The sequence below is a fragment of the Vigna angularis genome, chromosome 5 (assembly GCF_016808095.1).
Source record: "Vigna angularis cultivar LongXiaoDou No.4 chromosome 5, ASM1680809v1, whole genome shotgun sequence".
Taxonomy (NCBI): domain Eukaryota; kingdom Viridiplantae; phylum Streptophyta; class Magnoliopsida; order Fabales; family Fabaceae; genus Vigna; species Vigna angularis.
Genome location: NC_068974.1, coordinates 32251310 through 32270671, shown reverse-complemented (window position 1 = coordinate 32270671; position 19362 = coordinate 32251310). Strand labels below are relative to the sequence as shown.

The 19362-nt window shown below is 28.7% G+C and overlaps 1 protein-coding gene across 1 annotated transcript; it reads right to left on the bottom strand.

Annotated features, from left to right (window-relative positions):
* Positions 1–375: 375 nt before the first annotated feature.
* Positions 376–2075, bottom strand: LOC108339638 (cytochrome P450 94C1). Its single transcript, XM_017576813.2, has one exon. The coding sequence runs from the start codon at positions 1977–1979 to the stop codon at positions 480–482; it is 1500 nt and encodes a 499-aa protein (XP_017432302.1). The 5' UTR covers positions 1980–2075; the 3' UTR covers positions 376–479.
* Between the last annotated feature and the right edge of the window lie 17287 nt (positions 2076–19362).

Sequence of the window (19362 nt, the reverse complement as noted above, 5' to 3'; positions counted from 1 at the left end):
TTCTTTATTTCTTTTTCTTTTCAATTATTTTCTTTTAACAGAAAAAAAAAAGTGTTATAATTTTTTTATCCAATTTATTTAATCTTAAGACTAATATAAAACAGCAATGAAGTTTTCTTTAGAAAAAAATGAAGTATAGTAATTTTTTATTGAAACCTTATTTATCATGAAACCATTTTTCTGCAACTGATCATTCAACTCAATAAAAATTTACTATAGATAGAAACCTTTTCCCTTTATTCCGCCTCCTTTTCTGTCATCGACCGATCGGTGGCTATTAATTGTTGCTAGTTCCAACACACTTTAATAATTACGTCACCGTCAAAACTAAAAAATATTCTAAATAATAAGTACACTTAATAAAATAACTCAAAATTTCCAAATGAGAGAAAAAGAAACATTCAATTCAACTGCAGCATTATTTACATGACATCACTTTTCCCATTTTACCTACTCCTCCTATTTCCCTTTTTAGGATCTCAACATTTCCTTTCTAAAACCCGAACCGGTAACCCGCCTCTTAAATTGGCTGTTAGACCAGGCACAAACCGGGGCCCCTGATCCGGTTCAACAACCCGAATCTCAAACTGCCTAACCAACGCGACCACAACGGACCTCATCTCCGTCAAAGCCAAATCCTTCCCCAAACACACCCTTACACCAGCCTGAAAAACCGGGTATTTAAAAGGACACGGTGGAACAAACACTCCATCACGCAACCACCGTTCGGGTCGAAATTGGAGGCAATCGGGTCCCCAAATGCTTTCCATCCGACCCATGGCATAAGGGTGATAAGTGACCCGACTCCCCTTCCGTACAAAAGTTCCATCTGGCAACACGTCATCTTCTGTGGCGAACTTGGAATCGAACTGAATGGACGGAAACAGCCTCATGCTCTCGTGAATCGCCGCGTTCAGGTAATGCATTTCGCGAATCTGATCAAACGTCGGGAGCTCAGGGCCCGGGCCCACCTCCTCGCGGATCCGCGCCTCGACTTCTGGGCTTTTCGACAGCAGAGAAAAAAAGCCGGTCAACGCGGAGGCGACGGTGTCGCGGCCCGCCAAAAGAAAACTCACCACGATATCTCTTAAGTAAGCGTCATCTTCAACGGACCCCATGAACCGCGAGAGAAGGTTTTTTTGCGAGTTGAACCCCATTTCCCTCCGCTGCTTTATCATGTCGTGTGCGACGTCGTTTACGACCTTGATAGCTTCTTTCAGTCTCTTCTCCGAACCGATTCCTAAAAGCCGCTTCGCTTTCCAAATGAACGGCGACGCGGTCATGGCGCGTTCCGCGGAGAGTTTTGAGGCTAGGTCAAACGCGTCGGCGAGGTTCGAAACGGGGAGAGTTGGAAGGAGACAACGAGGGTCAAGACCAAACGATATTTTGCAGATGTTGTCGAACGAAAATCTTCGTAGGATGTCCTGTAAATCCAAGACCTTTTCCTTGTTCATTTCACCACGCGCGGTTGAGAGCATGAAAGGGAGCAAGCGCGCGTGGATCTCCTCGTTGACCAACTCCATCGCGTAGGAGCGAATCGCGACGCTCCCGAGTTCAAGACTGGCCATTTTGCGTTGAAAGAGCCAGGAATCGCCGTCGACGTTGAAAATCCCTTGGCCGAGGAGGTCTCCGAGGATGGCGGAGAAGGGTTTCCCTTTGGGGTAATTTTGGAAATTGGTCTTGAGAATGTGCTCGACGTTGTCGGGGTTGGCGGTTATGGTGTTCCCCAAGACATGCACATGGATGGTGCCCGATGGGGATTTTCGGAGAAGGTGCGTGTACCAGTCGCAGAGGTTGGTGAACTTTGTGGCCCAGCTGACGGTCAAGTAACTCTTGCAGATGTCGCAGTTACACCATGGCTTCATCCTACTGATGAAAAGCAAAAGAGAGAAGAAAGAAAAGAGAAGGGTGAAGGCGAAGAAGAAGAAGCCGCAGGTAGCAGGCATTGATTGAAGAGAAAGAAAACCTTCAAAACTCATCTCTCTTTCAATGTCGTCTTTCTAACGTGATGTGTATGTAATTAAGAATGGAACTGTGAAGAGGGAGGTGGGAACCTTTGGTATATATATATAATGGGTTCGGTTCACTGTAGTACTGCTACTGCTATTTATTAAATAAATAAAAATAATAGCTGCAAAACAATGGGCTGTGTAATAATCCAAAATTCTACTACATACAGTGGTTTTTGTTTTTAATATTATTACTTAATTATTTAATGGGTGGTATGTATAAATAACAATAAGAAATAAAAAAATAAAAGGAATTTCGTGGCGAAGGTAGAGGGTTGACATAAGAACACGTAGAAGGCGTAAGCGTCAACTGGCATGAGTAACGCGTGCGCAAAATAACGCGACAGGAGGAGTTGCTGGGACATACGTCGTTGTTGTTGGCTCTTAATTTCTCCCACGTGAGTGAATTGTTTTGGGTTGCGTGGGCCAAAGCTGGTGTATATTTCGGCTCTTTCCTTGGACTCTTTACACTCCTAAACAGCCGTCACCCGGAATCACTGGTGCCAGTTGCGTTAACTACTAGTACAACAAGGGCTTCCGTTTTTTCCACTTGCCTTAGATTTTGTTTTTTTTCTTATTCATCTCATGTCGGCATTTTGTTTTGGGCTAGGTTGTGTGCTTTTCCGGCTGTGACTGCTGAGCTCAGAGCACGACCAGACGGTTCCAACCATCACTTTCGTTTCTATACACTTCTTTTAACTGCTCAATGTTTTCCCCACGTTTTCCTTTGCTTTACTTTTTTTTTAACACTAGTGTGTGATTGCGTAGTCGGCAAGCGTTATTTCTGAAGAATTTACGAGCGACAAAATCCCACGAGTGTAAGTAAACTAGACTTCAAAATTTGTTAATGTCATATTTAGTACTATTAATTCGTAACTCATACATTAATGAATGCATTTAATTTTGAATTCATTTTGTATCAATAACACGTGGTAACTTCTCGAGATTCTTTTTCAATTCATATATTGATTGTGATGAGGATGAATCACTATTAATTATTTCATTCAAGTCATTCTCATCTCTTTATCCTTTTTAACTCCCCTTCTTCTAAATGCATTAAAGTCATTCATGTGTCTCTTGTGCTTAAAGTTTGTCCATAGTCATTAGGTGTTCATTTCACACATCTTCCATGTTCCTCACCGCTGAAGATATAATATAAATTTCGTAATGCAGTGTAATATAATATAACATAATAAAAACATTATTTTGCCAGTCTTATACATATTTCGTACAGAAGTGTAAGATTTATTTTTCATTTTTCAATTCAAACATATCATAAACATCCAACTTCTGTTCTATAACAACATCTCTTTAAACGAGTTTCAAGATCTCAACAATAGTTTTCTTTATCAAGTTATAATTATTTTACATGTGAAAGAATTAACCTAAATTATGAAAATTAACATATTCATTTTAGTTGTATTTTTCAAAAATATTAGTTAATATGAAAATATAAACTTAAAAAACTATTTTACCAAAAACTGAAAATACCCAAAATTACAAAATTCATCACATGACAAAAATCATCATTAAAATTATATGTAAAATAATAATTAATTTCACCAATTATTAAGTCCAACACGTCTTCATGCATGTTCCAAAAGTAGATTAACATCCACTAAACTCTCATCGCATTTACTTGTAGTTTAAATGTTAGACCATATTCTTTGACTTAATCTATAAATAATTTAAAAGCAGATTAGTTGAAATGTTTGAAGTATAATTCCCACGAAAAAATTATATATCTACCACAAAAGATGACAAACCTTGGATACTTTAATTGTAAATTTAAAAAAGGAAATTAAGTTTGTTGCTTTATTTACTTTTCATTTTTGTCTTTAACTCCAATAATTGTCATTTCCTTATGCAGATTTTTCATTTATTATCTACATTTTTGTTTAATTATTATTTATAAAGTTTAAACCTAATTAACCTAAGTACCTAGTTAATTATGATTTCAGCAAAATCCTAAATTACGCGACAAATTTAATCAAAGCCCGAGTTAAAAAATTTCATACACATTTTTCTTTCCTCAATGTGTTTTTTTTTTTTTTTTGAAAAATCAGACATGTAGAAAATAAAATCAAGAGCATTTGTGTGGTTCTTTTTACGTTATGGAAAATGAAATAATTGATAAATTGAAGGCATAAGACAAAATTGAGGAGAAAATGTCGAGTGAACCTTGAAAAAAATGTTGGGTGGGTACATTGAATTGAGATAAAGCTAAAACACGTGGAAGAGAAATAGCAGAGAAATTAGTCAGAGATAGAAACGACGGTGTTTTATGACATACACAATAAATAATGTGTTTTTAAGATTAGAAAATTAATTCAATAAAAAAAATTAATATTGATTCAAACTCAATACATTGAAATGTTTTGAAACTCGGAATTGCATCACTATTTTGTAGCTCGCAGAATTAAGAAAGAAAGTTGTAAAGATATAAATTTATGGTTAGAGTGATTAAAAGTGAAAATATATTTGTTTGGGTAATTAATTCAACCTTTTTAGTTACAAAACATTAAAATATAAAATTTAATATTTTATTATTTGTTTAAAGTGATTAAATTTATAAATATTATTGTAATTATTTGAATAATTTGAAAGATGAAAAATCAAAATAAATTTTATAACTTAATTATGTTTTAATAAGTTATTTTTTAAATTAAGGAGTTATGTGACTAAGAATAAAATTTAAAAATATATGAGTAATATTATTTCTGGTTGAAAATTTATATTTTTTGCTCTACCCTAACTTTTTGGATCATTAAGTGATATTTTAAAGTCTTAGAAAAAGATTGTTGATATTTATATTTGAATATCTAAAAGTTTAAAAAAAATTATGTCGATATTTGTATTTTTTATATACATATGTCACTCAAAGTTTTTCATAATAAATTTTTTCCTAAAAAAATCATTATAGTAATAAATTATTTAATTTAACTTTATTCATATTTACCTTTACGTGTTTATTTATATATTTTTATAATAAATATAGTTTATCGATGTTTCCGTGAATTATAATTTATATTACTTGTCTATTATGATTTCATACCTTTTTTTTTTTAATAAATTTTCATAAATGATAGATTGATTTTAGAATGTTAGCAATCATATACTAGATGTCAAAATTTAACATCACCTTATTTAAAATTATAAAATATAATTAATAAATAATCTAAAAATGATATAGTAAGACTCACTTGAAACTTTGCAAAATTCCAAATTTTTCTTCTTTTTTAAAACAATTTAACTTTTTATTAACAAAAGTTAGTTATTAAAACATTAAATTTCATTAAGAACAATTAAACTATGACAACTTATCCTTCCTTTTCATTTTAGTTTCCAAAATACTCAAACTTGATATTGGAACAAGCAATTTATTGATAGTTTACGTTTCAAGTTTGAGATAGAAATAATTTAATATCTCGTTTCAAGTTTGTTTTTATTAATAAGTCTTTTTAGACTTTATTTATAATAACTTCATTAAAGTTTCATTTAATATTATAATTAATTTTTTATTTATAAAAAGTCACTGGATCAATAATTAGCGAACATATAACAACGGGTTCACAGTGTGACGAGCCTAGTTTTAGTTTTATTAATAGACGGAATAAAACTAAAACTCAAATAGACGGAATAAAAAATCAATATATATGTTTTACGGAAAAATAAAATACAAAGTTTGGAGTGAAGTATGCTTGAACAATATTAAATAATTTTTATTGTTAATATTATGCTTAACATTACATTTTAAATTAATGTAGATAGCCTAAGTTGAAATTAAAATTTGAACAAACTTAAATTCAATGGGTTTTTAAGGAACTTTATGAGATGGAAACATACACTACAAAAGCATTAAATAGTAACAAATTTTAATAACAAAAATAAATAATTACTGTATTAACTAATTTAGATACATATAAACAAAACATTAATTGTATATAAAATAGTTTGTGTAATAAATACAAAAGTTATAGTTGATTTATGAAATAGAGTCTAAAATTGATATACAACATTAACTATCTAAGTTTTATCAATCAAAAAACTAGTGTTTAAATTAATTAATAATAATAAGTTGCTAAAATATTGGTACTTATTTTAGATATCTATTTAATTTTAATTTACAAATAATTATATTTTTTTTATTCATAATAAAAACTATTTTAATTTCCATTAATTTTTAGTTTGTATTATTTCGGATAAAAGATTATTTTCTTCACCAATGTAAGTTATATATATATATATATATATATATATATATATATATATATATATATATATATATATATATTTAATTAATATATATTGTCAATATTTTACCAATATTTGTTGTATTTTTTTAATTATTAATACAGATGTTATTATTTGTTTATAGTTGCTTAGGTGTGTTTTATAATATTTTATGGATAACATTAATTATAATTATTTTTTATCAATGTTAACTTATATCAATATTAATTAAGAAGAATTTTTCGATTTTAATAAATATTTATAAAAATTTATAGAAGAAAAGTTCAATTATCAACGTTGTAAAAATATCTTTAATTAATGTTAGCTTAAATAATTAGGTTTGATATTAATTAAAATAATTTCGGTAAACATCAATAAAAAAATTGTCAATATATACCTTTAATAAATTTCAAAAAGAAACTTTTGAATAACTTTTTAAAATAAATTATATTATTCAATAACAATTTCAATATATATATATATATATATATATATATATATATATATATATATATATATATATATATATATATATACACACACACACACACTAAGTTATCCAAAAGTTGAGTGTTATAGGATGTAATTGATTTTTATAAGCTTAAAAATCATTTTAAAGTTAAAGGTGAAAACAAAATAAATTTAAGGATAAAACACGTTCTTAGTGTTTTTAATGTTGAATAAAATTCTTGGACAAGTTCATAAATGTTTAATAAAAGGCTCAAGGGTGGTAGACCAGTATAATAATAGAAAAGGTATACCTTTAAAATATTGTTTATATCTGAACTGAAAATATCCAAATGGTCTTTATATTACAGAGTTTTCTTGTTCTTAAAAAAATAGTTCTTATAAAATGCGTATTTAATTATCTGTTAATCTTTGATAATTTTTATAAAGTAAAAAAAGAAAACGCCAAAAGAAAATACAAAACTCAACAAATAGTTTCCCAATTTTAAATAAAAAAATTATCGGTAGAATTTTTTTTAATATAATTATCTTTTTCTTGCTTGTCGGCAAATGAAAACCTTTATACATTTGAACTACCTTCTAGTTTGGAAGATCTGATAATGTTTCTTCTACAAAGTCAAACGAAGAATAATATATTCATCTAAAACAAAACAACAATTATTGTGTTGTGCTTTTTAGAAAAGAAACTGGTTGGAAATTAAGATATCATGATTAAAGACAATCTTTATATGAAAAAATATTATCAAATTTAAGGTTTTTTTTTCAGTTTCATTTTTTAAAATATGATTTAGTAGATCAAAACAGCTGAGTGTATAAAAATATTTTTTTAGTTCAACCTTAATATGTGAAGTTAAAACATATTAAAACAAACACATACGATATAAGAGAGTAACTTCGATCATTATCTTTATTATGAGAGACAACAATAATGTTCTAACTGTTAATGTTTGAAAGTGGCTTTTAATTATGTCATGATTTTTTAAAACATGTTTTAATGAAATAAGAGAAAACAATGTGTATAAATTATAATTATTGATTTCGAGTGTAAAGTATATCTCACTTCTGGAAGTACTTGAATATAAAGAAACAATAAACATAAAACGCAAATATTGTGAAATTAATATTGGAAATTGGATATCTATTGACTATTTGAAAATTTCATTCAAAATTTGCTGCACATAAAGATTTTGGGTTGATTTAGTCTTATCCAGATCAGAAGTTAATTGATTTTTTCCAAGAGTAGTAGGAATTTTGGTTACTTTCACTACCCATGTGCTTTTTTATTTGGAGGGAGATACACGTGAGAATATAGAAATTGTAATAATTAGAAAAATAGATAAAGGTTAAATATATATTTTAAGTAAATGATGGAATGATTTATTAGGTAATACGATTTAAAAGATTTATCTATTTTTTAATTATTTAATTTAGAATACTTATTTTAATATTTTAAAAAAAATAAATAATTATACAATTAAAAATATATTAGATATTGGATGTGAAGGAATATTATTGGATATTATTATGTACTAATAGAGATTATGAGATATTGGTAGATACTATGAGATATTTTTTAATATATTATATATTATTTTATATTATTAGAAGTTATGAGATATTTGTAGATAGTATGAGATATTTTATGTATTGTTATATATTAGATATTTTTTGATATATTAAAATATGATTAGATATTATTAGATTTTATGAGTAATTTAATATTATATATTATTAGATATCATTAGAAATGAGATATCTTTGTAATCAAAGTGTGTTTTTGTGGTGGATGTGTTAAAAGTTTTTATTTAAATTATTATTTCAAAGTTCATATTTTTTATTGTTAGTTTTTTTTTTTGTTTCTGATTTGTATGTGTGGATCTTAGTTAAGACTTATGGGTAAAATAATCTATAAGCATTGTTTGGAGGTCTTGTATAAGTATGTTTCTCAAGTGGTCTTGAGAGGATCTTTCTTGGTGGATAGCTCGATGGAATGAAAGGTTCTTGAAGTGTCAAAGCTAGATAACGAAAGTCTATAGGTAGATAACTTTATAAATTATGTTTGGGTATGCTTGTTTGTAAAAGGTTGTTTTAAGTGTCGAAGTTACATAATATCTCTAAACTTTAAACAGTGTTAAATACTTGATTCTTGATGTTGAGATTAAAGGAGAACTGTCTTTAACTATAAAACTCTAATAGTTAAGATATTATTATGTTTTAAAAATTATTGGAAGGTTGTTTTCAATTATCTAATTTTTTTAAGGATTATTGATGTGTGAAAGTGATATTGGAAATACTCTAATTATAAGAGACAAAGTTTTCAAATTTGTCCATTTTTGACTTATACTTGTGAGTTAACTTGGTGAATTTTCACATATTTTACTTTTAATGAAAGAAAATATTTTTGGACAAAGCTATCACTATTTTTTTTATATCTTTTGGGATTTTAACATTTTTGGAGTTTATTTTCAAAATTGATGTTTTACTTTGTTATGTTAGTTTAGCTTTATATTTTTGTGGTTGTGCTTTTTCATCTACCATATTATTTAACATTTTAAATTTTAGAAGAGTTTAAGGGTGATTAGTGATCAATTAGACCTTAACTTGTAATGTAGTTGATATTTTTTAAATTCAAATTCTTTTGTTTTAAATTTAGAACTCGAGTTAAATGGTACGTTTTACAATAAGAAGGGAAAATAATAGGTAAACATAAAAAAAAAAGAAATAGGAAAATATAACAAAATTTAACATGTTTTGTCTTCGTTTTAAAAAATATTACAAATTTGTTGTAAAACAAGAAAGAAAATAGGTTATTTTTAATATAATATGCATCATAATCAATTTTTATATATTTGAATAAATTTATCAGTAAATACTCACAATAAAAAATTTTAAAATTTGAATTTTTTTTTAAATAAACAAGAAAAAACTGTAAAAAAAGTTTATATATTTATATTTTTAACTTAAGTATAAACTAATTTATTATTATTATTATTTTGCTATAACCTATGTATGAATAAATTTGTTAAAAAAATAAATTTAAATATTTTTAATTGAATTTATTACATTTTCCTATTTATTAAAGACTCAAAAAATGTATACTTTCAATTGACTCTCAATGTTTAGATTTCTTTTTCATATAAAATCATTTCACCAAATTAACAAAAATAATTAAAAATAAATATTTAATAAAAAAATATAAAATTGTTAACATCTAATAAATATAAGAAAGTTAACAAAAACTCTGAATTTAATTAAGCATATATAATTCATACATTTTCTTGCATATAACGGGAGATACAACACATATTTCATTAATAAATTCTCATCATCAAAATATATTAACTCAAACAGTTTCGTCTTGAACAAGCGTCGTGGTTTTTATATTTATCCTCTGATGTAACATTTTGATAAAAATCATATGCACGGGGAATGTCTAAAGCTGGTGCGTCCATCATCTTCCAACATGATTTGTGACTGAGGATGGATATTCTGCAGAGTGAGAGACGAGGGTGATGCGTGGTGATTCTATACTTTGTGGAAAATGAAGCGTGTAGCAGTGGATTATTTTGATAGAGCATGTTTTCCACGTTTTAAATAATCATAAAATTGGAATTGCTATTGAGATGGTTTCAGCAGTGATCTCATACTAATAATGAATGAGAGTGATTTTGTTGATCTTGATTTGAAGGTTGGTAGGGTCACGTGAAGGGAGTTCCTCATTCAATCGTGGGAATTGCTGTCACTTCAAATCAAACCACGTTTCTTCGCGACACTGACAGACACATATGTTATTATCATCTTATCTCCTCTCACACATAAATAAACTTCATAATTAAATTACCACAATTTCTAAAATTATACTTAAAAGTATACTTTTAATTCATTTTTTTAATTTAAAAATAAATAAATATATTATTTTAATTTAGTAATTTTAGTTTATTTTACGTATTAAACAGTATTTTAAACTAATATTTAAAATAAAATATATCACATAATACATGCAATTCAAACGTTGCCATCATGATTTAACATGTCATATGTTATTTTATACAATCGAGATATAAAAATAATATTTCTTAACCAAATATGTGTATAATACAAACTAAATAATACATCGTTGTAGAAAAAAAATTGAATGAACTATAGATATTTAAAAGGTGTCTCTTTCATGTGAAAAAAAGTAGGTTACATTATTTTATTTATTTTTTCATTTTAGATAATGGATTTTGTGAATTTTTTATTTGAGATTAATGTATTTCTTCCATTGATTTCCCATATCTTAATACTTTGAAAGTTGTCTTGCAAACCATATCTCGAAGCTACTGAAAACCAGACATATTTGATTTGGTCATCATTTCGGATATACCATGTTATATTTATATTTGTAAATATTTAAGTTTTGATAGGTATAAATTATTTTCTTCATTCTTTAACCAATACTGATTGACTTTAATGACTTTGAGTGGCAATTGTAGGACAGCAAATAAAATGACGTAATTGATGACTCAGAATCTCTTGACTACAGTGGCATCAAGATCTACTTGTATAAATATCTAAATATCTAAATATCTAAATTCACTGTTCTCAAACATCAAAACATGTTTTGTTTTGTTTTGTTTTTAAACCGTGGCAGTACTTAATAAACAACGATGATGAGATAGTTTTCTGAAACCTGTTGCAGGGAAGATAGCTTTGTAACCGCTGTTTTTCTTTTATATTTTTTTAATCTAATAGTTTAGGGTTCTTTTTATATAATTTTTAATTTTTAATAAACATATGGGTGGTTGTGCAAGGTCATCGAATAATATAAGCTATTCAAGAAAGAGAAGAAAAATAAAAATAAAAGGAAGAAGTTAAAAATGGAAAAGTAAAAAATTTAAGTGTAACAAAAATTTTCTACTTTAGATTACATATAGAAGGAATTAATGGTTATCTAGAGTTATTGGTTTATATGGTTTAGTTGAAATTAATTATAAGGGTTTTATGATCAATAATGTAAACGATCTCATTTTTTTATTAAGTACTTTAACATGCACAATAAAAAAAAGTCTAATTGAGCATATACTTTCCAACTTTGTATATTTTGTTTCCTTCATAATTTTGTGTTTTTTTAGGTTAAATATGGTTTTTTTTCCTATAAATTTAGACATATTAGAATTTCTTTTTATCTTAAATTTTGATATATTTTTATTTTTAATCAAATATAAATTTAAAATATCGTGTAAAACGTAAAAAAATTAATACTGTAAAATAAATATATTTATTTATTTATTAAGTTTATAGATCAAACCATATTAAAATTTAAAAAAATCTAATTTAAGATTGAAAATGTATTTAATATTTTTTTAAAACGGAAAAAAAGTAATCATATTTAATGATATTTTTACCACAGAACAACAAAATGAAAGTAAGACATTTACAAATGTGATTTGTTTATAAGAAACTTGATTTAAAACATTCTAAAAAAAATCAACAGCAGAATAATATCAATACGAAAAGACAAAATAATAGTTGAAATAATTTATCTATATATAAAATCTAGATGAGTTTAAAATTAATTAAAAGTAAGTACAAATATTTCAAAATATATTTCTATCAATAAAAAAAACAATTTTTAAAATAAAAGTATCATATAACTTATTTTACATTATCAAATAATTATATCAAACAAGAAGAAGTCAATGTTCCAATTTCTTGAATTTTGAATTGTCAACTGTCAGCTAACTCTCGAAATTTTGACTAGATTTACTAAACAAAATAATAAGAACAGAATGAAAAGAAAAACACTTAGAGAGTTACGAAAATTCTTGTTCTTGTGACATCCTTTACTTGTATACCTAATTCTCAAGAATCCATGTCTTCATTTCCATGACCCGGTCCAGATCGATTTTTGGACCTTCCAGAAACATCACATGCCTCGAGAAATTTTCAATGTTTGTAGAATAATCAACACTCCAGTAAGAAGAATTGACTAAGTAATAGTCAACGTTTTCAATTAGAAATTTAAGGTTGTATTCAGAAACTTCTTCAGAAAAAAAATAATGCACTTTCAAACTGTAAACCCTATCCGACCCAATCCATACGCTCCTTCTTGCACCCACAAATTTTCTTTTTGCACCTGTTAGTTTTTTGTAAAACGTCCATCTTATCTCATTGGTTTATAATTTATTTGATTAAATATATTTTCAGTCTTTAAACTTTTGACACAAAATTAGAATTCATCAATATTTTGAATTTTGATATATTTTAGTCTTTAAACTTTAAAAATAGATAAATGTCATCTTTTAATTCAATTACGTTAAATTTTTTTAACATTTAAAATATGTTATACAATAACATTTGAATCGTTTATACCGTTTGATACGTTATTGCTTTAATATCAATTAGAAAATATGTTTAACACTTAAAAAAATAACGTAATAAGATTAAAAGGACTATAAATACCAATTTTAAAGTTTAAGAATTAAAATTTATTAAAATTATGTACAATAATAAATTTTTGTCTTCTACTAAAAATATATTTAATCTTAATTTATTCATCTTCCAAAACTTCCACTTTTATTTTCGGATATCTTTCTTATGAGTTCTTTTTTGGACATTTGGTCAAATTTTCAGTAGATTTTAACAATTATACATGACATTGATTTACTTTTTTAATTATGTAATATGAAATTATTTTCTATTAAAAAATCTAACATGATAATTTCAAATTTGGTAAAGTCACAACACAAATCATATTATTTATAAGTCAAATGTAACGTTTTGAATTATTTAATTTGTAATAATAATAAATTAACATGTTGATTCACCATCTAAAAGACATCACACTGGCCCAATTTTAAATTTTACAATCCCAACTTGTTATTTTAATTTACAAATCATACAATCCACTGGTTGTTTCCATAAAACACAACTCAAAAATATAAATTATGCAATGTAAAAAGTATTTTTAGACTTTTTAATCCATAATTCATTTTCGCATTTGGAATACACAATTCAAAATATATTTTAAAATATACAATTTGTAAATTTAAAATTTAAAATTATTTAATTTATAAATAAGCTTAATTAGTACTTTTGTTTCTATATTTAGATATTTGATTCATTTTAATTTTTATATTTTTTACTCTGTCGAGTTCCTGTATTTTTTTACTTAATTAAGTCCTATTTTTCCTTTTTTACTCAATTAAGTTATATGTTTTTGAAAAAAAATATATTTAATATAACATTTTTTGTTAAATTAATGTTAGCGTTGTTTAGAATACGTCGTGTATCCAAATCTAAGTCATATCCTACATTGTAATCCATACGATTTTTATGTTTTTTTTTTCTGTATCTTCTTTCACGTCACAACACTTCTCTTTACTTTACCTCAAACTATCTTTCTCTACCTTTAAATTACAAATATTAAAACAAAGTTATTGAATTAAATTTGCTAATTTTTTTTCTATACAGTATTTTGGGTGGCTAATCTTGCATTTAAAAGGTAACGAGAGACAGAAGAAGACATAAGAACATGGAGGAAAAAATACAGCAAAAAATAAATAAAAGGGACTTGAGATGACACAAATATTGACTGGTAATATTTTTCAAATGAATTTTAACACGTGACATATTTCAAATCGAATCTTTAAAAAAATAGAACTCAATTAAGTAAAAAAGTATAAAATCTCAACTGAGTAAAAAACAAAGAACCTAAAAGAACTAAAGGTCTAGATTTATAAACTAAATTATTAATTAAATCTTTTATAAATATATTACGAATTATATAATAAAAATATATTGTTATGATCTAGGAATTGTAGGATCCCTAATATATTTCCAAATTTGGAAAAGTATACACATTCTACGTAGAAATATTTTCATATATTACATGGACAATTTAACCTTTTCTCATACCTTCCAAAGGTGCAGGAGGAATTATGGTGGTACAATAAGGAGAAGGCAGTCCATTACCATAAGTTTAACTACATCAAGAGGGTTACTTCCTGCACCATTCCACATGCTTCTACCATCACATTTTTAAAAAAATTCTAAAACTATTTTTTATATTTTAAAACATCTTACACCTTACTTCTTTTCTTTAACAGTTATGGATATAGTCACTTCTATTCAAGGTTTTTTTTTTTAAATTTTTAGTTTATTAAAATATTATATTTTAAATTAATATATAAATATTATTTAATTTTCTATTAAAATTTGTAATGTAATTATATATAAATTAATTTTATTTTATTTAATGAAATAATTATTATTAATTTAATTTAATTATATTATTTTTCAAATTATTATGTTAAACGGATATAACGGATTTGTCCATCCGTTAAAGTTTCTTTAATTTTTAAATTATTAAAATATTATATTTTAAATTAATATATAAATATTATATAATTTTTTCTAAATTTATTATGTAATTATATATAAATTAATTTTACTTTATTTAATAAAATAATTATTATTAATTTCATTTCATTTAATTATTTTTGAAATTATTATGTTAAACGGATATGTCACGATGTGTCGTTGAAGTTTTTTCTTTTAAGTTTTTAATTTATTAAAATATTATATTTTAAATTAATATATAAATATTTTTATTTTTAATCTGTTACTAATTATATATAAATTAATTTTATTTTATTTAATAAAATAATAATTATTAATTTAATTTAATTATATTATTTTTAAAATTATTATGTTAAGCGGATATGACATATCTGTTCAAGTTTTTTATTTATTTAAGTTTTTAGTTTATTAAAATATTATATTTTAAATTAATATATAAATATTATTTAATATTTTTAAAATTTGTTATATAATTATATATAAATTAATTTTATTTTATTTAATGAAATAATAATTATCAATTTAATTATATTATATTATTTTTGAATTAATTATGTTAAACGAATACGTCAGTTTGCGAATATCAACATTCGAAGACGAAATGATGTTGACATTCATTTTATTGGAAAATCAAATTGGACATAAAGTGATGCAGGAAGTATTTGGTGCCTATCCAATGATAAACAGATAGAAAGATAATTACTTCGTGCACATCCCAGTATTATAATGTATACAACAAATAAAAATAACAATTTATTCATCAAACCAACACGTGAAGATGTTGAAAGAAATTATGAACTTGAACCAACTATTGTTCAAAAGAAGAAATGTGACCTATATGTATTTTTTTTTAAAATTCATGAAAGCAATAGCTGTAAGGACCGAGTGTCCTTTTTAATTTTATAAAAGAAGAAGTGGTGGGGGAAGGGAGGCACGTTCCTGGAAGTGGAAGGAGGGGCGGCTGCACTTGGAGAAAGTGGAAGGGCTCCCTGTCTGCAGAGTGGTGCAGCTGGTGAATGGTGGGTCTTCCCACTTTGAAGTGCTTCAACCACCATGAGACCACCATCCTCACTTTCATAATGGGCACAACACTAAGAAGGGGAAGGGAACGACTGAGGTTCGTTCAGCAGTGGAGTGCACTTTTTCTTCCTCTTAAAGGGAGGGGTTCGTGAATTCAGGGGAATTTTTGGGGAGTTCTGCAGAGGGGGAGAGTTGTTGGAAAAATCTGGAAGAGAGTAAGCTTGCTGCAGATTTGGGAGAAGTGAGGCAGAGGTCATCCGGCGTAGCAGCTGCAAGCTTGAGGAAGGTAGATTCAAGTGAAGTGTTGGGTGCTGCATCCAGTGGTGAAACAGAGAACGTTTAGAATTTTCACTGCATTCAAGATTCGCTAGGAGGTCTTCAAGAGGTAAGGGGAGTTGGATTTTTGGGATGTTGATAGTGGTTGCATGAGTAGAATGCTGGAAAATTGTGGTTGTATGTATGATTGGACTGAAATTTATGTATTGATTCATGTATGTAATCGTATATGTTTTTGGAATTGGAAGGAAATTGGAATTTCATAGCTTTCTAGTCTTTTGGAGAGGAAGTGAGGTAGTGATTTTGAGTATTTGGGGTCTAGAGTGTTATTGAGCCTTTGGAACAGTTTCATCCACTGTATTATGACTTGTTAGAACCATCAAATTGATCAAAATAGGTGTAAAGTGGTAGAATTGGATTTTGAGTATCAAAGTTATGAAAATTGGTGTTTTATGGTTGAATTTGAGTATGAATCCCTTAAGAATTGAATAAGGAACGGTTATAATCAGTTAAGTAAGTCCAATCTAGTATAAAACATGAATTTAGGGTGTTAGAAGTTAATAAAAAGGGTTGAAAATGGTAAAACGAGGTTCTGGCCTCAAATCTGCAGAATTCTGCATTCTGCAGAATTCTCGCCCGGGCGCCCCTGTCGCGCCCAGGCGCGAGTGGCACTGGAAACGCCACACCCAGTATGTCGCGCTCGAGCGCGAGATGCTGCGGAGCGCGTTCGTCCTTGCAAGTTGAGCGTTCGGCCTGCTGTAGTGATTGTGAGCGTTCGTCCACGTTCGTACAACCGAGCGTTCGTCCGTGGCGTTCGTCCTTCAATCGGAGTGAGCGTTCGACCTAAGTATCAATCCTAGCGTTCGTTCAAGAAGTGTTCGACCTTGAGCGTTCGTCCGTGGCGTTCGTCCAAACAGTGAGTGAGCGTTCGTCCTTGAGTTGCAAGTTGAGCGTTCGTCCAAATAAAGAGTGAGCGTTCGTCCTTGAGTTGCAAGTTGAGCGTTCGTCCAAATAAAGAGTGAGCGTTCGTCCTTGAGTTGCAAGTTGAGCGTTCGTCCAAACAGTGAGTGAGCGTTCGTCCGAATAGTTGGCGTTCGTCCGAATAGTTGAGCGTTCGTCCTTGAATTGCATGTAGAGCGTTCGTCCAAACAGTGAGTGAGCGTTCGTCCAAATAGTGTCCAGTGAATAGTGCTCGTCCAAATAGTATTTCCAAATATGTTGAGTTTTAAATTATTTTGCTCTTGAATTGAATTAGGTGTAATAATGTTTGGAATATATGCTGTGATGAAATTTACGTGAAAGTATGTGAATATATGAGATATGTTAATTTATTGTGAAAATATAATTGTGAATGTGGACAATGAATTGGAGTATGATTCGGACAGATCTGGGAGAGATGGACGAAAGTGATATGTGGTGTTGTTGTTCTGTATAACTGTAGTGAACTTTGTATTTTGGTCTGTCTATCCCTAAACTCAAAGCATTGTTCATACTCAAGTAGAGAAGAACAATGTGAGTGGTGAGAGTAGAGGGAGGTCCTCGTCTATAGTCTTTGAATTTAGACATAGACAGATTGGGGGATTTACCTTGCTAGTGTTGGAGAAAGACCAGCTGAACTATGCAAGTGCAAAGACGACTGATAGTTCGACAGTTATACAAATCCGGATGAGTCATGTGTGTGGATTTACCTTGCATAGTGTTGGAGAAAGACCAGCTGAACTATGCGAGTGTAAAATGAGTTGCGTGTGGATTTACCTTGCATAGTGTTGGAGAAAGACCAGCTGAACTATACGAGTGTAAAATAAATCGTATGTGTTTACTCTGCATAGTGTTGGGGTGTGCCAGCTGAACTATGTAGGTGTAAGGATGAGTTGTATGAGGTTATGAGATGTGGTTTTATGAGTATGTTTTAATTGTTCCTGTATATGATGACATGAAGTAACTGTGTTGTACTTCTAACATGCTTTTATATCTAGCTCACCCTTGCATTGTTTGTGTTGTGTGCTGTTTGGGTATGTGTCTTTGGCGATGATCATCCACTTGGATGGGAGCAGATGTTGTCGCGGAGATTCCTTTGGAGCAAGAGCTGGAGGATACTAAGGTTGCGGAGTAGTCTTCTTAGGAGTTGCCCATCTGAACACGTGTAGTGTTCGACTCTTTAAGCTATTTAAGTTTGAATTTCCGTTTTCTTTTATTTTTGGATGACTGTAATTTTACATTTAATTACACGTCATGATCCGACTGTTCTCTATATTTGGAATGTTGACGTCTTGATTATGTAATATTTGTTATTATATAATCGGGATGTTACAATAGCAACCATGATTAGCATATGAGTTGGCATTTCGTGTTTATAGTATACCAACTTGAGTTCCAAATAAATACATAGAAATTTATACATGTATAAATATATTATTTATAGATTTTTAGGGTTAAATATGTTTTTCGTCCCTTAAGTATCACACGATTTTGGTTTTAGTCCCTACTCGAAACTTTGATGGTTTTTAGTACTCAGTTTTGAAACTCTTACTATTAATCCTTAAAATTGAACGACGTTAACTTTTGTTTGACGTGACTAATGGTCAGCCCACGTGTCATGTCACCTGACTACTTTTAATTGACGTGTCAGTAAAGGTGTGGTGGTCGGTCGGCCTGGTGGGTGGTCGGCCACTCGGTCCGGTGGTCGGCATGATAGTCTTTGCCCATAACCATTCGGTCTTTTCCAACACCGTTCGGTCTTTGCCCAATACCGTTCGGTCTTTGCTCAACACTGTTCGGTCTTTCATATATTAAACTCCACCCGTCACCATAACCGTTCGGTCTTTGCCCAACACCATTCCGTCTTTTATATAGTTCGCTTTTATTACATTGTTCTATTGATTATAATAGAACCCACCAGGCCGACCGACCACCAGACCGAGTGATCGACCACACACCAGGCCGACCGACCATCACACCTTTACTGCCATGTCAATTAAAAATAGTCACGGAAGGTGGCATCACACGTGGGCTG

Excerpts from the sequence above, each read along its gene's own strand:
- LOC108339638 (XM_017576813.2), bottom strand. The coding sequence starts at position 1,979 with ATGAGTTTTGAAGGTTTTCTTTCTCTTCAATCAATGCCTGCTACCTGC.